This window comes from Aethalodelphis obliquidens, unplaced genomic scaffold, assembly GCF_003676395.1.
Source record: "Aethalodelphis obliquidens isolate GAN/ISIS:26980383/991018 unplaced genomic scaffold, ASM367639v1 scaffold55, whole genome shotgun sequence".
Classification (NCBI taxonomy): domain Eukaryota; kingdom Metazoa; phylum Chordata; class Mammalia; order Artiodactyla; family Delphinidae; genus Aethalodelphis; species Aethalodelphis obliquidens.
The window spans coordinates 2,683,945-2,710,535 of record NW_020837999.1 but is presented as its reverse complement, the minus strand read 5'-3'; the positions used below and the strand labels follow the sequence as shown (position 1 = coordinate 2,710,535).

Sequence of the window (26,591 nt, the reverse complement as noted above, 5' to 3'; positions counted from 1 at the left end):
CCTTTTTTTCTTGATGAGTCTGGCTAATGATTTATCAATTTTGTTTATCTTCTCAAAGAACCAGCTTTTAGTTTTATTGATCTTAGCTATCGTTTCCTTCATTTCTTTTTCATTTATTTCTGATCTGATTTTTATGATTTCTTTCCTTCTGCTAACTTTGCGGTTTTTTTGTACTTCTTTCTCTAATTGCTTGAGGTGCAAGGTTAGGTTGTTTATTCGAGATGTTTCCTGCTTCTTAAGGTGGGCTTCTATTGCTATAAACTTCCCCCTTAGAACTGCTTTTGCTGCATCCCATAGGTTTTGGGTCATTGTGTCTCCATTGTTATTTGTTTCTCGGTATTTTTTTATTTCCTCTTTGATTTCTTCAGTGATCACTTCGTTATTAAGTAGTGTATTGTTTAGCCTCCATGTGTTTGTTTTTTTTACAGGTCTTTTCCTGTAATTGATATCTAGTCTCATGGCATTGTGGTCGGAAAAGATACTTGATACAATTTCAATTTTCTTAAATTTACGAAGGCTTGATTTGTGACCCAAGATATGATCTATCCTGGAGAATGTTCCATGAGCACTTGAGAAAATGTGTATTCTGTTGATTTTGGATGGAGTGTCCTATAAATATCAATTAAGTCCATCTTGTTTAATGTATCCTTTAAAGCTTGTGTTTCCTTATTTATTTTCATTTTGGATGATCTGTCCATTGGTGAAAGTGGGGTGTTAAAGTCCCCTACTATGAATGTGTTACTGTCGATTTCCCCTTTTATGGCTGTTAGTTTTTGCCTTATGTATTGAGGTGCTCCTATGTTGGGTGCATAAATATTTACAATTGTTATATCTTCTTCTTGGATCGATTCCTTGATCATTATGTAGTGTCCTTCTTTGTCTCTTCTAATAGTCTTTATTTTAAAGTCTATTTTGTCTGATATGAAAATTGCTACTCCACCTTTCTTTTGGTTTCCATTTGCATGGAATATCTTTTTCCATCCCCTTACTTTCAGTCTGTATGTGTCTCTAGGTCTGAAGTGGGTCTCTTGTATACAGCATATATATGGGTCTTATTTTTGTATCCATTCAACCAGTCTGTGTCTTTTCGTGGGATCATTTAGTCCATTTACATTTAAGGTAATTATCGATATGTATGTTCCTATTCCCATTTTCTAAATTGTTTAGGGTTCGTTATTATAGGTCTTTTCCTTCTCTTGTGTTTCTTGTCTAGAGAGTTCCTTTACTATTTGTTGTAAAGCTGGTTTGGTGGTGCTGAACTCTCTCAGCTTTTGCTTGTCTGTAAAGGTTTTAATTTCTCCATCAAATCTGAATGAGATCCTTGCTGGGTAGAGTAATCTTGGTTGCAGGTTTTTCTTCTTCATCACGTTAAGTATGTCCTGCCACTCCCTTCTGGCTTGCAGAGTTTCTGCTGAGAGATCAGCTGTTAACCTTATGGGGATTCCCTTGTGTGTTAATTGTTGTTTTTCCCTTGCTGCTTTTAATATGCTTTCTTTGTATTTAATTTTTGACAGTTTGATTAATATGTGTCTTGGCGTATTTATCCTTGGATTTATCCTGTATGGGACTCTCTGTGCTTCCTGGACTTGATTAACTATTTCCTTTCCCATATTAGGGAAGTTTTCAACTATAATCTCTTCAAATATTTTCTCAATCCCTTTCTTTTGCTCTTCTTCTTCTGGAACCCCTATAATTCGAATGTTGGTGCATTTAATGTTGTCCGAGAGGTCTCTGAGACTGTCCTCAGTTCTTTTCATTCTTTTTTCTTGATTCTGCTCTGCAGTAGTTATTTCCACTATTTTATCTTCCAGGTCACTTATCCGTTCTTCTGCCTCAGTTATTCTGCTATTGATCCCTGCTAGAGTATTTTTAATTTCATTTATTGTGTTGTTCATCATTGCTTGTTTCATCTTTATTTCTTCTAGGTCCTTGTTAAATGTTTCTTGCATTTTGTCCATTCTATTTCCAAGATTTTAGATCATCTTTACTATCATTATTCTGAATTCTTTTTCAGGTAGACTGCCTATTTCCTCTTCATTTGTTAGGTCTGGTGGGTTTTTATCTTGCTCCATCATCTGCTGTGTGTTTTTCTGTCTTCTCATTTTGCTTATCTTACTGTGTTTGGGGTCTCCTTTTTGCAGGCTGCAGGTTTGTAATTCCTGTTGTTTTTGATGTCTGTCTCCAGTGGCTAAGGTTGGTTCAGTGGGTTGTGTAGGCTTCCGGTTGGAGGGGACTAGTGCCTGTGTTCTGGTGGATGAGGCTGGATCTTGTCTCTCTAGTGGGCAGGTCCACGTCTGGTGGTGTGTTTTGGGGTGTCTGTGGACTTATTATGATTTTAGGCAGCCTCTCTGCTAATGGGTGGGGTTGTGTTCCTGTTTTGCTAGTTGTTTGGCATAGGTTGTCCAGCACTGTAGCTTGCTTGTCGTTGGGTGAAGCTGGGTGCTGGTGTTAAGATGGAGATCCCTGGGAGATTTTCGCCATTTGATATTATGTGGAGCTGGGAGGTCTCTTGTTGACCAGTGTCCTGAAGTTGGCTCTCCCACCTCAGAGGCAGAGCCCTGACTCCTGGCTGGAGCACCAAGAGCGTTTCATCCACACGGCTCAGAATAAAATGGAGAAAAAGTAGAGAGAATTAGTAGAAGTAGGAAGAAAGAAAGAAAGAAAGGAGGGAGGGAAGGAAGGAAGGAAGGAAGAAAGAAAGGAAAGAAAGAAAGAAAGAAAGAAGGAAAGAAGGCAAGAAGGAAAGAAAGGAGGGAGGAAGGAAGGAAGGAGGGAAGGAAAGAAAAAAGAAAGAAAGAAGATACTGTAAAATAAAATAAAGTATAATAAAGTTATTGAATTAAAAAATATTTAGGAAAAAAAAAAGGGACGGATAGAACCTTAGGAGAAATGGTGGAAGCAAAGCTATACAGACAAAATCTTACACAGAAGCATACACATGCACCTTCACAAAAAGAGGTAAAGGGGAAAAAATCATAAATCTTGCTCTCAAAGTCCACCTTCTCATTTTGGGATGATTCGTTGTCTAAAGGAGGGAGGGAGGGAGGGAGGGAAGGAAGGAAGGAAGGAAGGGAGGGAAGGGAGGGAAGGAAGGAAGGAAGGAAGAAAGGAAGGAAGAAAGAAAGAAGGTACAGTATAATAAAGTTATTAAAATTAAATTAATTATTAAGAAAAAAATTTTTTAAAAAAATGGACGGATAGAACCCTAGGACAAATGATGGAAGCAAAGCTATACAGACAAGGTCTCACACAGAAGCATACACATACACATTCACAAAAAGAGGAAAAGGGGAAAAAATCATAGATCTTGCTCTCGAAGCCCACCTCCTCAATTTGGGATGATTCGTTGTCTATTCATGTATTCCACAGATGCAGAGTACATCAAGTTGATCGTGGAGCTTTATTCCGCTGTTTTTGAGGCTGCTGGGAGAGATTTCCCTTTCTCTTTGTTCTCGCAGCTCACAGGGGCTCAGCTTTGGATTTGGCTCTGCCTCTGCGTGTAGGTCGCTGGAGGGCATCTGTTTTTTGCTCAGACAGGACAGGGTTAAAGGAGCCGCTGATTCGGGGGATCTGGCGCACTCAGGCCTGGGGGGGGAGGGGCACGGCGTGCGGGGCGGGCCTGCGGCGGCAGAGGCCATTGTGACGTTGCACCAGCCTGAGGCCTGCCGTGCGTTCTCCAGGGGTAGTTGTCCCTGGATCCCCTGAACCTGGCAGTGGCAAGCTGCACAGGCTCCCCGGAATAGGGGTGTTTATAGTGACCTGTGCTCGCACACAGGCCCCTTGGTGGCGGCAGCAGCAGCCTTAGCGTCTCCCGCCCGTCTCTGGGGTCCGTGCTTTTAGCCACGTCTCGCGCCCATCTCTGGGGTCCGCGCTTTTAGCCGCGGCTCGCGCCCGTCCCTGGGGTCCGTGCTTTTAGCCGCGGCTCGCGCCCGTCCCTGGGGTCCGTGCTTTTAGCCGCGGCTCGCGCCCGTCTCTGGAGTTCCTTTAAGCAGCGCTCTTAATCCCCTCCACTCACGCACCAGGAAACAAAGAGGGAAGAAAAAGTCTCTTCGGCAGGTGAAGACTTTTCCCCCGACTCCCTCCCGGCTAGCCGTGGTGCACTAACCCCTTCGGGCTGTGTTCAATCCACCAACCCCAGTCCTCTCCCTGCGCTCCGACTGAAGGCCCAAGCCTCAGCTCGCAGCCCCGCCCGCCCCGGCGGGTGAGCAGACAAGCCTCTCGGGTTGGTGAGTGCCGGTCGGCACCGATCCTCTGTGCGGGAATCTCCCCGCTTTGCCCTCCGCACCCCTGTTGCTGTGCTCTCCTCCGCGACTTCGAAGCTCCCCCCTCCGCCTCCCGCAGTCTCCGCCCGCAAAGGGGCTTCCTAGTGTGTGGAAACCTTTCCTCCTTCACAGCTCCCTCTCACTGGTGCAGGTGCCGTCCCTATTCTTTTGTCTCTGTTTTTTCTTTTTTTTTTTCTTTTGCCCTACCCAGGTACGTGGGGAGTTTCTTGCCTTTTGGGAGGTCTGAGGTCTTCTGCCGGCAGGTGTAGGTAGGTGTTCTGTAGGAGTTGTTCCACGTGTAGATGTCTTTCTGGTGTATCTGTGGGGAGGAAGGTGATCTCCGCGTCTTACTCTTCCTCCATCTTCCCCAAGGTCTAATACCCTTTTTTTTTTTTTAACATTTTCTATTTTCTCAATCAATTGGTACTATTGCTACAACGACTTTTAAGTCACTGTCAAAATGACTGATTTTAAAAAGAGATCGTAAAATATCCAACCTGAGACCTCCTGCCAATGTGGAAGCTGTTGAAGCTTTTAGAGCAGCCAACCAAAACTTCAGTAAATACTAAGTGCACTCCCAGGCACTGCTCTCGCCGCCAGGGTTACAAAGCTGTGTCCTCAGGGAACTTACAAAGTGAACAAGAGTCCAGAAGAAGAATAATGAAGTAAACATGGAGAGGAGGGTATGGATTCACTATATATTGAGATAGTAACCCTTAAGCAGTAAGAATTCACTCTGAAGGCAGATTTCTAGAATAGAAAGAAAGAGTAGAATATTGGGAAAAGAGCTAATTTTTTGCTAATGCAGGGGAAAAGTCTTATCTTTTCAAGAGAGTTTTTTTTTTCCTCATAGTAACAAACCCAATCAATCTCCAGAGAACCGGGATATTAGGTCTCTCAAAATACCTCTTCTGCTTGATTTTTCTCTGCCTATTAATAAGGTGTAAGCCTGTGAAATAATCCTAAATCAAACCATGTAAATACGTAATGTAAATCACATTAAAAAATCCATCTGGATCTGACTCCTTCACAATGACATTGTAAGTGTGACAGGAGTTGAAGGACAGTTGTTTGCTCCATTAATGGATCTTTGAATCTTCAGCCCAACAAGCTCACTTCTCTTACTTCTTTCAGATTTCAGCCTTCTTTCCTTTACACACACACACACACACACACACACAGACCCTTTCCTTTCTTGCTAAGAAAGACAAAGCTATTGACTACAACCCCAGAATTGCCCCCAAGTTCCGACCACCGGCTCGAATTCTTATGAAGTGGACTTGTAATATCCTTAATGTTGCTGTTGGCAGTCAGTTACAGATTCCATTATTGTCGATCAATGCAGTCGCCATGCGAGGTGGGGGGAGGGATGGAGGAGGAGCAGAAGAAAGGAGGGATGAGAGCTTCCTATTCACAGATTTATCAACCTGCCTTTGCTCACAGGAAATCTTCATAAAGGGGGCTGGGATGCTGTTGAAACAGCTAAAGCAGGAAGGGGTTGGGGGCTGCAGTTCTTTCCGGCTGACTGAAAGGAAATTTGAAAACCTTTCTTCTCAGAACAAAACAAAATGCTGAAATTGTTCTTTTGCCTTTGTTTTTGTTTGATGATATGATTTACTTAACTGATTAGCTATTGTGCTTTCTGGTTATCTAAGCTGCTTCAGTGTAGGAACCTGTTTCTTTTTCTTTGAGTATCTTTATTCTTTATTTTCCTTTGCTGTCTCCTGACATTGAACACAAATCATTATTCAGTTTTTTCCTGGCTTTTCTTTCAGGCTAAAGCTTAACACCAAGAGACTGAAGGACAAATCTCTCTTTCCTTCTCTTCTATCACCCTCTTTTAACCCTCTCTATTTCCTTCCCCCTCCCCCCACCCCCGTATTAGATTGGTGTCACAGAGACAGAATTCAGAGTAGAGGGAGGATCACATTTTCTCTCTCATTATTACAGCCTAGCCAGCAATTTTAGTATTAGACCCCCAAGAATTTAGTCTCTGTATCTTTCTTTTCCTGCTCCATCATTCAGTAATTGTGCTCTGTATGGAAAAGTTTTCTGGCTGGAGAATGAGTCTCCTTTCCCCCGGTGATGTGGCCGAGTGGTTGGATAGTAGCACGGAAGAGGAGAAGAGCCTTCTGTCGTTTCTGGGTACGGTAGGGCTCTGCTTGTTCTTTTAACCCTTTGTTGTCTGAACTTCTCTTACTTTGGGGAGTAGGACCCTGAATTTTCTAAAATCCACTTCTGTATTTTTAAAAGGGGGAAGAGGAATTAACAGAATATGTTTAAGTTGTTTGCTTTTCAAGTTTTATGTCTGTAGAAATAGTGCCATCAACATTGGCTATGAGAAATAAGAGACAGTTTGCTTGGCTTTAACAAAGAGTGCCAGCTCCATGCAAGCCTTACCATGTCATCTGGTCAGCTGTTCGTGGTATTTAGAGAACTTCTACTAGCCCAAATGTATTATTGTTTTACTATACCTTTCAATACAGTGATGATGAGGCTTGCCGCGTGAGAGTGGGAGGAGGCTTTGTGTGCAAGAAAAGCCAACATATGGATTGAGAAGTAGCTTTTATGCAAGGTTTAAAATATTTGGAATGTTCATATATAAGATTTTGACTGAGTATATAAAATAGGACACATGGACCAGCTATTACTTTAACTTTCCATTTACAGGTGCTTTCTAATAAATTTCTAAGTAAAGCAATTATTGGTTATGGAATTATTGATATAATAAACAAATTCCTAGGAAAGTTAGGTTGTAAATTCAATTGTATCTTAAGTTAATAGGAGAGCTTGATACTTATAAAAATCTTACTTGTGAATACTTTTGTTAGATTAATAATTGCCTTCAAATTTATCATTTTTATAAATTTGATTTATCCTATATTTCCTTAAATATACCTTTATTATAAATGGGCAGAATTTATGGTGTTCTAATTTATTACTCATAAATATTCTCTATGACCTATGAAAAGTCTTCTGCCATTCCAAAAGATATCTGTCTTATTTTACTCTCTTTTATTATATTTAGCATATAAGTTTCTGTTTTATTAATTCAATTATGTTTTCAATTTTAACATTCCATAAATGATTTCTTTTTTTATGCAGTTTAGATGTAAAGAGTCATCCTAATCAGGTTTTCTTTTTTTTTTTTTTGATTCTATAAAGACTCAGATACATATATTTAGATATTAATCCTATTCTTAATTTGTTTATCATAGCTTTGCTTATCTTGGGCATTTGGTGACTTTAAGAAATACATGTACCTCTTAACTCCTCATTTCTCTGAAGCTGCTCTAAGTCTACTTGCTTCACATTCCCTTCCCCCACACACATACAGAAATATCAATATCCCTGAGTAAAACCAACCACTTAGACCCTACTGCATCGTGGGCAAGAAAGGTAGTCATCACTAAAGATCTTTCCTTTGCTCTTGCATGATATTTTTTATGAATTTTAATTATCAATCCTCGAGATTAATTCATTTCTTTTTTTGGCTATTTCCCTACTATGCCTAAAAAGGATTTGATCAAATAAATAGAGATGGGCAAATAAAAAGTACTACAGTTTGTGCCCCCTGTCACCCACCCCCACTCGCATTCCCCTTTATCCACAGATGGGGATAATAAAGACAAAGGATGTTAGGACATACTTAGAAGAAAAGTGCAAATTCCTACAAATTATCCACCTAGTGGAAGGAAACCTGAGAATATATAATAGATAAAACACAGGTAAGTCAGAGTCATGATTCTGCTCAAGGGCTGTAACAAGAAGTTAGTTACTGAGTGAATAGAAGCTATGTATCCCGTGCTCTGCTGTGGCAGGGTTGAGCCCTGGATGTCAGCAAGTCTTAGTTTAGGGATTGAAGCTCAGTCCTGAGCACAGGTAGCAAACACCTCCATCTGTGGATAAATAGGAATTTACTAAACTCCAGAGGAACTAGGAGCAAACTCTCTTTGATATAGCTTGGAATAACTTGCAGTGAGTCATTTGCTAATGTAGTTACCATTGATGAGAACGTGCTTTTCCCAAGGAAGATGCCAAGAGAAAACAGTCTACTTTATGGTGAATCTAGGATAAGTGGAACTGAAAGGGACATTGAATCAGATAACCTATGCAATTGTGCTTTCTTTACCTAAGGAATTTTATGGCAGATATCCTTCTAGGAGAGGAGATGAAAGAAAAGCACTCAATGCTGGTTAGGCTTTACTAGTTCATCTTTGCACAATAGCCACTTAAGTGATGTTCAGGCCTTCCTATTAATTTAGTGCACTGCTGGTTTGATGAAATTTCATGAAACTGTGCCCTCTTCATTAGTCTATTTAAAAATTCCATGGCTCCCTCATCACCTACCAGATAAAACACCTTACTGTAGAACTTATTCTGGCCCTTCCACCTGACATTCCAGTATTCCTTTGGGCAGTGGTAGGTCAGAGGTAGGGAGGACCCTTCATTCCACCAAATTCATTAACTTTCTCTATCTTGGACAAGCACTGCCCTTTCCTACCTTTGCAGGTGCTGTTTCTTCTATCGGCAGTGTTCCTTCATCCAAACTGAACTTTCCAAGACCCTACCCCTATTTCAAATCTTGCTCATGAACAAGATACTGTGCTAGGTACTATGGCTGGATACAAAGAAGTATAAGATAGAGCTGCTTGTGAGAAGCATAGAGTTTGGTTGGGGAGAAAACATGAACTATGTACAATTAAGTGAGAAAAAATTAATGATAATTCAAGACAACAATGGAGAAAATAAAATAAGGCAGGACCTGATTGTGAGATGATTTATCCAGGCAAAAATTTCTTTGAGGATTTAAAGAAGGGAGACATCATTTTTGATTAGGAACACTGAAGGTTGCCTTACAGAGATAGAATTTAACCTGGATCTTAAATGATAGAATATACTTTTATGGAAATGGTGGAGTTTGCTGTATGAAGGGAGTGTCATGAGGAATATTAAATTATTTTCATGTCCGAAGAGTAAACTGATTTGAAAAGAATGGAAAGTTCATGTAAAGAAGTGGTAAGAGATAATACTTGAAGGATATTTGGTGGCTCACTGTTTAGGATCTTTCATGGCAGGCTAATTAGTGACAATTTTATCCTGAAAGCAGTTGAGAAGAATTAAAGATTCTTGAGCAAAAAAAAGATATGGTCAAAATAGTCTTTTAGGAAGACATATCTGAAAGTGTCACACTAGGGGAAGAGCCTAGAAGTGGTTAGACCTCTTTGAAAGCTATTACAGTAGTCCAGGTATGAAATAAGTGCCTCTATTTTAAGATTTAACCCTCTATATTATAATTAGTTGTTTATTTATTATTAATCTAGATCGTGAATGCCTCCACAACAGGGGCTCAATCCTCTGTCTTTTCAGCACCCAGTACACTCCAGATGCACATGAATATTTGCACAGCTCAGATGAATAACTGAAATGAAAATATGGAGAGATTATAAAGGATCTATCAGCAGAATTGGTGACCGATTAGAGGAATGGGGAACAAAATGAATCAAAGACTGTTTTTGAAGTTAGAAGGCTGATGGTACTACTAACAGGAATAGAGAAGTTGGGAAAGGGAGCCAGATTTTAAGGGAAGAGGGTAATTTCTATTTAGATATATTGAGTTTGAGGTGACTAGTACACATCTGGATAGAAATATAGATCTGATGATTGGAAATGAAGTCACAGGTAGAGAGCAGCGTCTGGGAGCCATCTAGAGAAGAAAGATTGTTGAAGCATTTGTAGGTTATCTACTGTTGAGAGACTGTCAAGAAAAAGTAGAGAGCAGGGACTGAATCTTGAAGAACACCAAAGGTAGGGGTGGGGTGGGGTAGAGAGGAAGAAGAGATACAGAACAATCCTAATGGAAAGATAGAAAAGGTCAACAGTGTGGTCAATAGTGTCATTGGTTACAAAAGCCCAAGAGAAGTCAGAAACTATTGTACACTGAATTAGACAATTGGGAGGCTTTTAATAACCTGTGAAGGTATCGATGCTATTTCATTCATTAGATTTAAGGGAGAAGAAATCAGATTTTATAATATTGAGAAAGACAGCAGATGGTGAGATAGTGAGAGCCAGGGTTAGGTCTCTGGTCTGGAGAAATCTGTGACTGATAGAAAGGAAAAGGTACCTTGTTTTAAAATTGGGGAGAGGTGCATATTTTTAGGTGGAGGAGAGAACAAGATATTGAACTTACAAGAGAGGAGGATAACTGAGAGAACAAAAATCCTTTATGGTTTTGAGGGTGAGGGTGGGATTAAGGGCACACAATTAACCTTTTGAGGGGGAGAAGGGAGAAACTCATACAGGAATCAAAGATGCATGCAGAGATTTAGCCATAGAAAGTAGGAAAGATGAGGGAGATAATAGCCATTGTATTAATCTTATGGCATTTGTCTTATCCAGACTTGCATTGTGGTTAGTTATTTGTGTATCCATTTATGTTGTTATTTGTGTACCCATCCAGCACTCCCCTGCTACTGCAGGGTAGGGATCTTAATATTTGGCATTTTCCAGAATAGTAGTAAATAGGTGCTTAATTAATACTACTTAATAAGTACTTTTTTGAATGAATGAATGCTGTTCAGATACCCACAGGTTTGAGATTCAGCCATTTTCACAGTTATCTAAATTATTCTGGCAGATCTACCTTTTACTACTATTCTCTATTCTCATACCTACAAGTACCATTTAGGGTACATTGGTAGTGTTTGCAATTATTATTCAGCGCATTATAAATTGGTTTTCCAAATTCTAGAAAAAAAGAAAATACTTAACAAATATTTTGTACTCCTTTAAATTTTCTAAACTGATATACATGAATTCATTTGATTAAGTCATTCAAGTAATAGGATAATTCTATAAAAGAGGAACATGATTTTTATAAAATCTAAATATATTTTTAGGTGTCTAAGTGACTCTACTAACTATAGTTAATAATTTAGCATTAGCAACTATTATCTGATTTTTTTTAATTACACCTAACATCGGTGGAAAGCATATTCAAAAATTAAAACTCTCATTTCTGGCAATATGTCAGACTAGATATCCTGAAAAATAATACGGAAACAACTAGAAATGTCATATTAGTGAAAATTTTATTTTATTTTATTTTATTTTATTTTTTTTTTTTTTTTGCGGTACGTGGGCCCCTCACTGTTGTGGCCTCTCCCCTTGCGGAGCACAGGCTCCGGACACGCAGGCTCAGCGGCCATGGCTCACGGGCCCAGCCGCTCCGCGGCACGTGGGATCCTCCCGGACCAGGGCACGAACCCGCGTCCCCTGCATCGGCAGGCGGACTGTCAACCACTGCGCCACCAGGGAAGCCCTATTTTATTTTTTTAATTGAAGTATAGTTGATTTACAATGTTGTGTTAATTTCTGCTGTACAGCAAACTGATTCAGCTAGACATATATATACATTTTTTAATATTCTTTTCCATTATGGTTTATCACAGGATATTGAATATAGTTCTCTTTGCTATACAGTAGGACCTTGTTGTTTATCCATTCTGTATATAATAGCTTACATCTGCTAACCCCAACCTCCCACTCCATCACTCCCCCAAACCTCTCCCCCTTGGCAACCACAAGTCTGTTCTCTGTGTCCTGGAGTCTTTTGAAAGAAACATTTAAAACTAAATGGCTGAACTCTCCTCTCAGGAGGGAAAGGAAATTCCCAGGAAGAGAACAAAAGAAAACAATTAAAAATCCAGGTAGTGAATTGCCCTGGGGACATTTGCCTGTCTCAGAATTCCAAAAAGTTAAGGTTTAATGGCCACAAGATAGGAGATAGATTTAGGGACCAAACAAAGAGAGGAATTAGAAGCGAAAGCCCCACCCCATTGTTCCCCACAGGACGGGGTTACTTGTAGAGTGAAAGTGGAAATTTAAAATCTGCTCACTGACAAAATTGATAAATCTTACTTAGCTTAGACTGGACTGATGGGGGAGGGAGGAAGATAAAAATCCCCTGAGAATTCATAACCACAGTTCTGATAAGGTAAATCAGAAATAGTGGACAACAATAATATGTCAGAGATAGGAAGGGGGTAATTGAAATTGAAGCATTTTAAGATCACTGAATTATTCAAGAGAAGGATAGAAATCAGGATTAGCTTTAGGCTTTAGGTACACGTGTTAAAAAATGTTAAGGACAACTATTAAAAGAATAAAAATACAGTGCATAATTTCAAAAACAGTAGAGGAGAAAATGAATTTTTAAAACTTGATCAATCTGAGAAAAGACAGAAAATCAGAAAAAAAGCATAGAAATAAAATAAACAAAACACATGGTAAAAATAAAATCCAACTATATCAGAAAACAATATATAAAAATGTTAAAAAGGTAAAGTATGTTAGACTCAATTTTTTAAAATGCTGTGAATAAGAGAGACATAAGCAGGACTTCCCTATGATCCAGTGGTTAAGACTTTGCACTTCCCCTGCAGGGGGCACAGGTTCCATCCCTGGTCGGGGAGCTAAGATCCTGTGCCATGTGGTGTGGCCAAAAAAAGAGACACACACACAAGGACCCAAGAGGGTTAAAAGTAAAAGTTTTGGTGGTAGGAGAGGGATAAATTAGGGGCTGGGATTAACATATACACACTACTGTGTATAAAATAGGTAACCAACAAGGACTACTCAATATTATGTAGTAACCTAGAAGGGAAAATAATTTTTAAAAAGAATATATATATGTATGTATAACTGAATCACTGTGCTGTACACCTGAAACTTACATGATATTGTAAATCAACTATACTTCAATAAAAAAATAAATAAAATTTTAAAATATTTATTTCCTCCAAAAAAAAAAGTAAAAGTTTTGGGAGAAGATATATCAGGCAAATACTAATTAAAAGGAAGCTATACCATAGCCATTGAAAATGAAATCAAATGGATCTTTATGTCAGAAAGTGTTACTAGAAATAAAGGAGGTCCCTATGTAATGATAACATATAAAAATCACTAGAAAATTATAACAATCTTACATGCACTCAATAACAGAGCCTTAAAATTTATAAGGAAAAATCGACAGAAGTATAAGGAAAAATTGATAAATCTACAATCCTATTTATAAAAATTAGTAAGGGTATAGAAGATATAAAAAACAAAATTAGCTTGAGTTAATGAACATGTATAGAATCCTGAATCCAACTTATATAGTCTTCTCAAGTACACATGGAATCTTTATGAAAACTGACAGTGGATTGGGGCATAAACAAATCTCAAAAAATCAAATTCTTTATATCATACAAACGTATTCTCTTTTTTTTTAATCTTTCTTTCTTTCTTTTTTTCTTTCTTCCTTCCTTCCTTTATTTGGCTGTGTCAGGTCTTAGTTGTAGCATGTGGGGTCTTTTGTTGAGGCACGCAGGCTCTTCTTTTCGGTGCACGGGCTTCTCTCTAGGTGTGGTGTAGGGGCTCCAGAGCACGTGGGCTCTCTGATTGTAGTGCACAGGCTCAGTAGTTGAGGTGGGCATGCTTAGTTGCCCCACGGCATGTGGGATCTTAGTTCCCTGACCAGGGATCGAACCCGTGTCCCTTGCATTGGAAGGTGGATTCTTAGCCACTGGACCACCAGGGAAGTCCCCCAAACATATTCTCTTGATCTAATGAACTAAGTCAGAAATTAGTACCAAAAAATTTACTCTTAAAATTTTTCTTTCTGGAAACTTTTAAAGTTACTTATTATAACTCTTTAGTCAAAGAAAAAAATAACAATGGAAATTATAAAACATTTAGAACTAAACATCCTGAAAATAGTACATATAAAAACTTGTAAAATATTGCTAAAATAGTTACTAAGTGAAACTTACAGCCCTAATCTTTGATATTGAAAAGGATAAAATTAAATGAGCCAATTAAGCATTCAGCTCAACAAGGCAGAAAAAGAAAGAATAGAACCAAAGAAAGTTTAGGGAAAGAAATAATGAAGATAACAGCAGATGATAATGAAATAGAAGACAGAAATTAAACATAATAGTATCAATAAAGCTAAGAGTTGTTTCTTAAAGAAGTCCAATGAAAATAGATAAAACTGGGCTTCCCTGGTGGCACAGTGGTTGAGAGTCCGCCTGCCGATGCAGGGGACACGGGTTCGTGCCCCGGTCCGGGAAGATCCCACATGCCGCGGAGCGGCTGGGCCCGTGAGCCATGGCCGCTGAACCTGCGCGTCCAGAGCCTCTGTTCCGCAATGGGAGATGCCACAAAGTGAGAGGCCCGCAAACCGAAAAAAAAAAAAAAAAAAAAAAAGATAAAACTGTCAAGATTTGACCAAGACAGAAGAAAAACCACAAATAAACAATGTTAGAAATGGGAAAAAGGACAAAATTACAGAAAATCAGAGACTTAAACAATAGACTATTGAAGAAATAGAAAATTGAAGAAAATGGACATTTTAAAGAAAGATATAACTTATTAAAATTGGCTACAGTAGGAATTAAAAAATTGTAAGTAGGGCTGCTACCTATAACCATTAAAGAAATTGAATCAATAATTTAAAATCTACCACCGATTGTGGTTTGATTTCTCATATAGCTTGACTTCTGAAAAAGAATAAATGCTGGATCACACTTGCATTAATATTTACATTCAGTGATAGTTCAGTTTTTCATTGCAAGTGAATAAATGGTATCTAAATTGAAAAAAAAAATGCTAAGAACCATGCTAAAACCTAAGCATGGCAATTCATATTGAACCCCACAGGTGGTCATGGTTACCTTAGAGTTTTTAAGTATTACATCCTTTGTTGAGGGGATATCCTTAGAAAAGGAAAAAAAAAAAAGGAAATTCTTTCAAAATTTGTCCTTATAGGGATATGCAAGTAAAAAACTAAAGGAAATCAAGGTGAACAGATATCTCAAGAAAATAGAAATTAATAAGAAAATATCAAGACATAAACCTGATTAATTTATGTTTAATTGTGCTTCTTAATAAAACCTGAAAATTTGTGAATCTTTAAATAGAATGATGCATAGAAGGAAAAACTTAATCTCCCATGAAACTTCTTTATCAAAATCTCAATTATAGTGGAAGATTCAAGTTAATAGACATAAAATGAGAGTGATTCTTAAACTTGATTAGTGATACACTTTAATGCCATATGTGAATTAGAAATAACTAGAAAATTTATTAATAATTTTATTATGAATTAAGTTGAACCATATGAAATTGCTGATATTTTTCCATTTTAACATACAAAAAAAATGGCAATTCTGTACGATCACATGTGTTTATTAAAGGAAAAAAAATGGTGACCAGACTATGCTGAACTATTTTTTAGTTGTTTAGTTAAAATTTATTTGTTACCAATTATCTTTTATTCTGTTTCAGTATTCCCTGTGAGACAAGCAAGAATGGGTGCAAATGGTTTATGGAAACATTGTGGGAGAAATACTTAAAATTCAGAGAATTTTATTTATTAAAATTTATTTTATTTGAAAATTTAGACAGGGTCACCACTGTTCAAATCTTGCAGTGCAAGACCTGAATTCACGTAGTTTGGCATCCAAAACTAGAGAACATATAATCAAGTAATGTGAACTTATACAAATATATTACTTGGAAATCAAAGAAATGTGAATAATTAGGCCTGGTTTTATGGAAGCAGATGAATTGAAATTGGTATTGAAGGTTACCTAAGATTTGGCAGATAGGTGAAAACCATTAGCAAAGACAGACGCAGAGGAATTAATATGGCCCGTTTAAGATCAGAGATCATCTGACTAAGGCAATTTGTTGGAAAGTGTTGGCAGAAAAGAGTGACTCTGTAAGGTGGGGGCTAGGTGATATTTTTTCAATGCCTGATTGTCTATCTTTAAGATTTCTGGGAAGGTAATTACATTAAGAAAGTACTGTTTGAGGGAGATTAATCTGGTAATGGTAAGCAGGATAGCTTTAAGCAGAGAGAGACAGGAGTCAGTGAGATTAGTTAGGAGGGTCCTGCCGTAATCTACATGAGAAAATACAAAATCCTGGACTAGAGTGGTATATGGTAGTGGAAATAAAGAGAACAAAATGAAGTCAACGTTCAAAGAGAGACTTGACAGTGTTTGGTGGCTAAAGGGGTACCAATCAACATTACAGGCTTCTCCCGTTTCTGCTACTTTCACTAGTAAATGAGGTCCACTGTAAAGATCTTTTGTTTTTTGTGCAGCGCCGCATGCATATTTGGTCCTCAGTAAATGATTAAGTTCTCATCTTTATTAGAGGCTTAAATATTTCTATGTTTTCAATACTTTCAATGCTTTCTATTAATGTCTATTTTGGAATAAAACCCAAATTAGTCTTAAAAGACCCTGGCATAATCAAGGATCAGATCTTTTGAAAAAAGATTTTAGAGATGAACAGTGAAATTATGTGAATAAATCAGATTTACCCAGAATTATATTTGAAACATACTAATAAAGTCAGTTATAGAAAAAGTTTAGATAAAGGTCTTAGAGCATCTCTGTAAATTAGAAGATCTATTGTCTTCCAGAGTTGAAGACAAAATATTATTCACCAAAATGAAGCTATGAGATTAAGAAAATCTCATAAATAACTAGATTGAAATGTTCAAAACAGTAACTTTATGCTGACCAATGCTTTTTATCTATTTTTGTCTCATAGAATTGGCCTAAGTAGTTATCTTTCCACTTAGGTGTACTGAAGATTGCTTTATGAGGATAGAAGGGCAGGTTTTCTTTTTTTTTTAAGACTGTTCTTTTAGAGCAGTTTTAGGTTCACAGCAAAATTAAGAGAAAGTTACAGAGATTTTCCTGTGTACCCTTGTCCCCACAAATGCATAGTCTCCCCCCATTATCAGTACCCCCACCAGAGTAATATATTTGTTACAGTCGATGAACTTACACTAACACATCATAATCACCCCAAGTACATAGTACAGTAGGACTCATTCTTAATGTTGTATATTTTGTGGGTTTGGACAAATGTGTAATGACATGTACCCACCCTTACAGTATCATACATAATATTTTCACTGCCCTAAAAACCTTTGTGCTCTGCTTATTCAACCATCCCCCTAAGGGTGGGTTATTTTTTGGATGGTTTTTTGTCACTTTTTAATTCAAGGAATCAGTGGTAGATATTCTTTATAGCTTAATTCCTATTTTGTTCAAATTTTTTCACCATTACGTTAAGCAAGTAACTTTTCTCCTTCTTCACCACATTGCCTCACCCCTCTTTGTTTCTTGATTATAATGTTCTTAATAGCATTAGCATTCCAGGATTGAGAGTTTTCTTTGATGGGGTTTTGTTTGCAGTAAATTATCCCCCAAAGAGTATGATTTAATTCTCTTTAAAATAAGAATCATGTGCACTTGTTAAAGTTCTTTGAGTTATTTTTAGGAAGAAGTAAGAAAATTGAAGTCTCCATGATTGTTTACCTTATTTTTCTTCATTACAATCCATTATACAAAACACAAGGAGAACAGGATAGCATGCGTGGTGATTAAAAGTATAGCCTCTAGGGCTTCCCTGGTGGCGCAGTGGTTGAGAGTCCGCCTGCCGATGCAGGGGACACGGGTTCGTGCCCCGGTCCGGGAAGATCCCACATGCCGCGGAGCGGCTGGGCCCGTGAGCCATGGCCGCTGAGCCTGCGCGTCCGGAGCCTGTGCTCCGCAACGGGAGAGGCCACAACAGTAAGAGACCCGCATATCGCAAAAAAAAAAAAAAAAAAGTATAGCCTCTAGATTCAGATTGCATGGGTTCTAATTCTGACTCTGCCCTTTACCAGCCCTGCAAACATGGGCAGAGTAATAGAACATCTTGCTTCCTCATCTGTAAAACGGGGGCGATAATTCCAATTCCAGAGAATTGTGAGGATTGAAGAGAAAATTAATATAAAACACTTAGCATGTAATAAGGAATAAAAATGTTAGTTTGGTGTTGCAGTTATCCTTGTTATACTTTTATTATTACTACTAAGATCCCTGGTTGTTATCACTAAGAACCATAGATACGCTTTGTATTTGAAAATTAAGATAACCATATAAATATCCGTAAACTGTGTCTTTCCAGTTGACAGTGAAAAGTGTTCTCTATCATCTCATCCAGTATAATCATGTGAAACCCTAAGTTGAAGAAATGGAATACTTGCTTGACCAGAGAGAAATCTGTTCTCCTACTATATTAACAAGAAGAATTTTTAAAAAATAATAATAGGGAATAAATTTGTTGAAGTAAAGAAAAGGTGGGGGAGACTAGCTGCCTTTACTTTCTGAGAATTCACCACATTTCTGTACTTAGCACCAATTTGTATGTATTGAAATGTGTCTAGGGCATGCAAACTTGAAAGGACTGCTTGTTTGAGTGAAGTACTGCAGTCTAAGTGATACAAATTGGATGAATTAAAGTGGCTCTGGGGATTTGTACTCCAGAGGAGGTGAATGGTAGTGACTGTCAGTGCCTCAGCTTTACAGCAGTAAAAGTGAGATACAGCAGAAAATGTCCTACTGAAAATCAGGTGGTGAAGTCTATAAAACACCCTGGTGCTATGTTGTTAGCAACTATATAAATGCAGGATGTAATTTTCTCCTCTTTGCTCTTGTCACTTTTCCTTTATAAAATTCTTGTCTACCTTCATCTTTAAGCTTTCATTACCTTTAAGGGATCCTCCAACAAAAAGTATGAAACATCATGAAGCCTTTTTTTTTCTTTCATGTTTGCCATTTGTTATTAAAGGCCCTCTTGATAAAGAGGTACAAACCCATTTCCTAATACTATTCCTTCCTTCCTATTCTGTTCCTTAAGTGTCTTCTGTGCCTCCTGTGGAAGAAGCATTGTCCTAATTTAGAATTCACAGCATGGAGAAATAAGTTATTTGCTTATTAACTCATTCATTAATAACTTGAGCCATGGACTTATCACATCCTATTTTGTCATCATTTTTGCAATATAAGGGAAAATAGATGATAGCGAAGTGGATTCATTCACAGCAACACTATACACATTGAAATTCCAGTGACTTGAATGGATGACCAAACATTCTGGTGTGTATTTAATTTTTTATCATGCTTTGTTGAAATGTTTTTGATTTTTGAAAAGGTTTTTGAAGTGAACTAAAGAATTTCCTTTTGATAACAATAGAGAACTTGTTTCCTAAATATAATGTCAAAAATATTAATGGGACCTGTGAATAATTATAATTGACAGAGCATTCACATTCATTGATGTTTTATAATTCTATACACAAAATTACTAGGAATTGGCTTGGATTGCTATTAATGTGAAGTATTTAGACATACTGTATATGCCATCTGACTGCATCTGTGAACATGTAATGTTTTTCTGGTCTGTCATAACTAGAGAATTTTGCTGTAAGGAGGATATTTTGGTTCCTTACATCATTATCTACCAAATCGAAACTTTATAAATATCTTTCTTCGGTCTGTTTATCATTTGTTTTGAATTTTCTGAAATTACTTTTGCATTGGTAAGGTTATTCTCTTCTTTAGATTTTGCCTCCACCTTCATCTAAGAGAGTAATAAATTGCTACTACCTCAGGGGCTACCACAAGAACTAAGTAAGAGGTACTAGACCCAGTGGTTAGCACATAACAAGCATTTAACATTAACTCAAATTATCATAATAATAGAAAAATATTTCTGCCTTAGACAAATTATTCACAAAAGAGGTACTTAAATAATTTTGAAGTACATCTTTTTCTCCTAAAAAAACGTATTTTTGAATCATCTCCTCTACTTCAAAACAAAACCATTGTAACTTACTCTAAGTAATAGACATTATCAGAATTCATGACAGTTTTAGCTATGTTGTTTATGTTAAGTATATGCATGTATGACATGACAGTATATGAAATTTGGTTAAATGTGACTGAACAAAAAGTAAATATAGTTGATATTTATAGATATTTTATCATAATGACATTACATAATAGATACTTTTCTCATTTATTTGTAGAGGCTTTTAGAACCTAACCCTCAGTTAATATAAGCATTTTCCTTACTCTCTTTCCAAGCATAATAATATTCTAGAATCATTTCAATCACATTCATTATTCAAAATCCTAAAAAAAAGAAAATTAAGAAAGTGCCAATAAGTGTCTCTCCATAGTATTTCTTTGTGACTTGTACCTTTGGATGAAGTGCATTTCACCAGGTGGTTTTTCTTTCAGAGTAAAAAGCCAAGTCCTTATGTGTAGGCCTACAAAGCCTACATGATCTGAGCACGCCTGCCCAAATTCCTCTTAGGCCTTCTGCTATTATTTGTCCCCACTTACCGACAGCAGCCCCACTGGCCTCCCAGCTGCACTTTACCCTAGAAGCTCTGTATTGTTCTCCCTCTGTCTGCAGCCTCCCTCCCTGATAAATCTACAAGCCTGACCTCTTCACTTCCTTAAGTATTGGCTCTCACTCACCTTCTCAATGCATCTATCTACCTATTCACTATAGTTACTGTAGTGAAATTATTGTTCCTACTCATCTCCCTTTCTCTGTCCTCTTCTTTTTCCCTCCCTGAAACACCATTTGTTACATTGACTTCATTATAAATAAACTAAAGGCCATGAACACACTATTAGGTCTGAAAGGCAGAATTGAGTTCTGTTTGTCAGATAGGCACATCTTCCACCAAAAGTGCCTTTGCCCTTATAATTATCTAGTTGTCAATTACTTTGCCTCACTTTTAAAACAAAGCACACTGACATAGAAGAAAATGTGTATTTTGAGGAAATGACATTGTAATAATGTATTTTGGATTTAGAGAGCCCCATTCTTCCAAAAAGCTAATTTTGGGTCAAAGCATATAAACTGATTCATCTTGTCTTCATCTCTGGTTGGTCTGAATAACCCAGTTTATTAATGCAGACCAGAGCAGGAAAGGTTGAAATGGCTTACACGTAATCACACAGATAGTTGGTAGAGCTGCTAAGAAAAGCACCCAGATGTTCTCTTTGTTCAATACATCATCCTATGTGGAGCTGTATTGGAGGTTATCTCTCATTATTATAAGTTGTCACCTCATCTCAGTTCATACCCAATGGCAAAGGAAATGAAGAGATAAATTTAAAACTTAACTGGACTTTTTATAACTTTTTTTGCCTTTCAATCTGAAGATGAAAAATATTATTTTTAGAGGGTGAGAAAGTGAACAAATTAGTTTTAGACCTTTATCTACCGAAACAATATCATATGCCTCTTGTCTTAGAGAGAGAGCATATTTTAAAATGACTGTAATTTAATACTGTGACTATGAAAAGAATATTAATTTTTACAGCAAGTGAAAATAATGCAGTAGTATGTAGAAAGGGCCGGGTAGGATAGAAAGCTGTCTAATTTTGGTCTACTGGGACTGGTATAGATTTTCCATCCAAATCAGCAGAAATGTAGCTTTAAGAGCATAGTAGCAGCTTTCCTTTTTGCTTGGAGCTTTAAAGTCAAAGGTAGCTGGACGAGTTTAACATGCAGGCCAGCCTGTGACTAATCCAGCAAGTTGTTAATTCTGCTCTTCCTGATGCTGCTCCCCTGTTTCTAAGTGGTCATTAGTTCTTTGGGTATATGTTCTTCTCTCAGCTTTCAAATAGTTATGAATCTTCTGAAAACTAAGCAACCCTAACATTCAAAGACATCAGCAGATAAGTTGCACTGATGTGAGGGCTGGGAAAGTCAAGAAGTGTAGACTTCCTCCTCTTATCATTAGTTGATTTAGCTTATTTTGTTTCCTTGCTTTTCCCTCTTTAATGGCAGTTGTTCAAACTTCAAAAATAATTTAATTTCTTCTTTTTGAACCCAGTGACATTCTTTTTTTTTTTTTTTTTTTTTTTTTGCGGTACACGGGCCTCTCACTATTGTGACCTCTCCCGTTGCGGAGCACAGGCTCCAGACGCGCAGGCTCAGCGGCCATGGCTCACGGGCCTAGCTGCTCCGCGGCATGTGGGATCTTCCCGGACCGGGGCACGAACCCGTGTCCCCTGCATCAGCAGGCGGACTCTCAACCACTGCGCCACCAGGAAAGCCCCCAGTGACACTTTTTAAGCTACATCAGAGTTGTGATTTTTTTTTCATGATACAGAAAGAGAATCTAAAGATAAGTATAACAAAGAACATATTGTTAGGGTTTGAAATGTGGTTGCTCATTATAGCCAAAATAATTTCAAATAGCTAAAAGCACTGAAATATATTTACGTAATGAGTTCATATGCCTGAAAACTAAAATTAGATGTTTGGAAGACAGTAAGGAGATAAGTTTCTTTTCCTTCCTTAGCCAGAACATTGCAAATTAAGGAAAACTGTTTACTAGATCATTTTATCCTTGCTAATGGAACTTATTTTTCTCCCAATATGGTTTCTCCATCAATTATTCAGAGATTAAAATATATTATATTGTAATATTCAATCTCATGTATCTTCTAATGATCAGTAATTATCAGACGAAAGATGAGATCTCCTTCTACCTTCAACAGCCCCTATCCCCACCTGCCTGCCCCCCATATAGAATTGCCTGACTTAGATAATCACCCTTTAAAGTCATCTTCCTGGAGTCTGAAGTTCTTGTTGTTCAGTGTGCTCTGACAAACTGATTTGTTTAAATTCAGTGCTTTGTGCCATTCCTATGAATTTTAATTATAGTACCATTTTTTAGAAATGTGCAGTAGAATTCATGTGTGCCTAATTCTGAAAATGGCTTTGTACATTAAGGCTCATTTAACCACAGATGGTTAGAGAGAAGTTGAGAGGCAGTTATTGGTCATAATTTTAAAACACAGTAATAGCATGGAACTTCCTTGTACTGCATGCATTTAAGATGCTGTGTTGTCAACCTCTCGGTCATTAGGCATGTTGCAATTTGGCTTATGTCTTACTGGTCAGGATGTCACAGTGAAGAAATGTTTAGTCACGGAAGAAAATCAGTGTCCAGCACGCAAAGATAGTAATAGGGTAAGCACTCCCAACTGGATTTTCATAGGAGAGATTGATTTGTGTGTATTACTGGGTCTGTATAAAATGGTGTCCTTTTGGCACTAGATGAATATAAATTTCAGGAAATGTTTTTTCTTCTGCAGATTAGTGTAATACTGTGAAATTTGCTGTAACTGAGGGGAGGCAGTGGTTGGGCGTCTGCTAATAGCCTGAAAGTAACTAATGAGGATGTGCAGTCGGAACAATTGATTGAATAGCTGCAGTCCTGTGTGTTGCTTTCTCGCTTGCTCTCTCTGCAAGCTGTAGAGAGGGAGGGGGAAGAGCAAGGCACAGGGAGGGAGCGAGAAAAAACGCTTTCTCTTAAGTGGAAGTAGCACGGATCCCAGGGGCCAGGAGGCCAGAAATGGAAGTTTAAACTGCATCTATCTTTTAAAGGGAGAACAGCAGGAATCAAAATGTCAGTCTCCGGAGTCACGATTTACTCCTTATTTTTTAAGATCTGGAAGATAACACAGAATACTCTTTTTAGGATGTGTTTTTTTTTTCCCTTGTCCATGTTGAGATTATCTAATGTTATCTGAGAAGCTGGATTCCTATGTCTGTCAGTTGAAGTGGAGATGGGAAGCAGTTGTGATAAAGGTATAATATGTATATATCTATCATCTGTGTGTGCGTGTTTATGTGCATATATATGCATATATATGTATATCACTAAAAATTTTTAATGTAACCTTAATATAACCTTAATATAGTGTATAGTAATTAAATTGGAGAATACCACATCATCTGCAAAATCTGAAGCTTGTTAGGTCAGTTTGAACAGATTTAGGATTCCAGAGTAAGATCTTAGTGAGGTCATATTGCCAGAACAAGGAGAAGCTGATCTATTTTTATATCAGCATAGGCATATATGTTATTTTATCCTAGCAGCAGCTTTTAGTCTTCTCATGGACCTTTGGCTGCAGGCTAGTGAATCATCTTATCTGCACAGAACTGAACTTTGACCTTTGTGCAGACACCATCAAATCATGTTCACTAGGCAAAATTTGTTCACAAGAATATGAAAAAATTTCACTGGATTATATTAACTCCTATATTGCTGACATAGAGAAGTAGATTCATATACTGAGATGCAAATATTAAGTGAACTTAGAGATATTAAACATAGCTCAGAGGAAATTACTTTTTATATGTGCATAAAGATATAAGCTGTCACAGTAAAGCAGATTCTTAACAGTGACCAAGTCTCCCTAGTGTCTCAATAATATCTCTTTAGAGATAAAGAAACAAATTATGTAGAGATAGAATGTAATGTATCTTTAAAGCAGACTGATTTTTTGTGAGAAAAAAAATCAATAATTTTACAGGTTAGCGAAAGATCCTAAATTTGGGTTTTTTATGATGTTCTTTTTTTCTTTTCCAGAGGTGCCAGCAGAAAGGTCCCCCCGCAGACGGAGTATCTCAGGGACCAGTACATCAGAGAAACCCAACTCTATGGATACTGCAAATACCTCACCCTTCAAAGTACCAGTAAGTGTTTCTCTTCTCTAAAAGATTACTTTACTTTTCTCCTTTCGTTTTAGAGTTAGAGACAGTTGCTAAGAAATCAAAACATTTTGTTCTTCAAGAATTTCTTTATCAAGTTACTAACTAAAACCTATCACAATTTTATGAAGATGCTGGTAGGAATTTTTTTTTTTAAAGGATGGCGTATAGTGTTTTTAGTGATGGAGCCTAAGCAGAGAATGATGAGACTCATAAAGTTGCAGAGCAGAAAATCAGAAAATTAGATTAGAAAATTAGACAGTTGTGAGTTCTAATCCTGAAACCTGGCCTATGCTTTGCTTAAGCCATCTTTTAGATGACTATATAAGTGCTTAAGAAATACCCTGGAAGAAATATTCCAGTTAAAAATACTCCTTAAACTGACTAGGCAGTACTGAGAATCAATATTAAATATGAAGGAACGCTGAGATGGAAAGTCTGTAAGTGATCAGGTCAGGTGACTACCAGTTGCAATTTGGACCTCTTTGATATAACTTGGAGTAGCCTAGATTTTAATTCATCCATTTTCTTTGTTTATTGAATAAGAAATATACTTACTTTCTATTCATATCATTTTATTAAAATTAATTACTTTTAAACTTGAAAAGAATTACATCCGTGAAGTTGGTCATTATTATAGGTACACTGGAAATCAGTATAAAGTAGAAATAGCCTTTTCTATTGGGAAAAAAAGGATTTTTTTTCTTTTAATTCAGCCAAGTTAATACGCTGTGTTCTTTATTCCAATACAAGTTTTTAAAGTTAGGATGACTTTTTAAGTAGAACTGGTATTTTGAGATATAAAGCTGGCATTCACTTGTAAATTAACCAAAGTGAATGTTTTATTTTACATTAATCCTGAGAAGCAAGATTTCCCCTTGTTATATCTAGGTGCCTTGTAGAGTTTGTGAATATCTATTATTGTGACACCTTTCAAATTTTTACAAATCTTCTCATTTTTAAAGACCACAAGCAAGTGTTGGATTAATAGTCTAACCAAATCGTGACAGGAGTTTTAAAATACTGGATTTCATGCCTTTTACCAAATTTCTTTATTCTAATAGACATAACTATCTATTTAAAATTTGTTTTCATGAATGAAAAAAGCATCTTTTCTCTCCCTTCCCCTTCTTATTTTCCTGATGAAACCAATCAAATATAGTGAAACTAACTATCTATATAAAGAGTTTGGTGAAAAGGTTTGAGTTAGAATTTGAATTTTTACTACTGTCATGCTAGAATAGAATGGTGAATACTTAATTTTTTTTTTTTTCAACATCAGTAGCTGAAGAAGAATATTCCTCTGCAATGTGGTAACTTTGAAATACTTCCTATATTGAATCTGAAGTTCATGACTGGCCTTTTAAAATTTGAATTAATTAGAAATAACAATTTTCATTTATATTTAAACAATAAATTGACAGCTAATTTAAGGTTTACCTTAATAATAAGGCTAATTATTTTTGAGTAAAAGTAATAAACCAATGGTGCATATACATGAAGACTAGCACTACTCACAGACCACTTACTCAGGGATCGAACCCAGGTCCCGGCAGTGAGAACGCTGAGTCCTAAGCACTGGACCGCCAGGGAATTCCCTCATTTGTTATTCTTTTTACAATCTCAGCCACGTCATGGATTTAGAAATACTGAGGGAAAGAAGGGTCCCCTGACTAGCAAATTGCAGTCACAAAGCCCATGCACTTAGCTCTCTAGTAGAATTTAGCCATTCATAAGCCTTCATCTAGACAATTGTTTGGAAAAATAACCATGCAAACACACTGACTGCAATTTTTTTTTAATGGCAAAAAAAAAAAATGTCAGTGAGTAGAGGGAGGAGGCAGAGAAAATGAAAAACAAGGAGTCATAAAAACAATCTGAATTCATTTAGGATAAAGGCAG

General features: G+C 37.2%; 1 protein-coding gene across 10 annotated transcripts in view; it reads left to right on the top strand.

The window, feature by feature from the left end:
* RASAL2 (RAS protein activator like 2) overlaps positions 1-26,591 on the top strand; it is a 388,691-nt gene that overhangs the window by 266,731 nt on the left and 95,369 nt on the right. For 9 of the 10 annotated variants that reach the window (XM_027086223.1, XM_027086221.1, XM_027086219.1 and 6 more), the window contains one exon: positions 24,568-24,674. In XM_027086223.1, the coding sequence (XP_026942024.1) occupies positions 24,568-24,674 (107 nt within the window). Of the gene's footprint in view, positions 1-23,678; positions 23,784-24,567; positions 24,675-26,591 lie in introns of those variants that run through there. The other variant, XM_027086226.1, reaches the window with a different exon arrangement.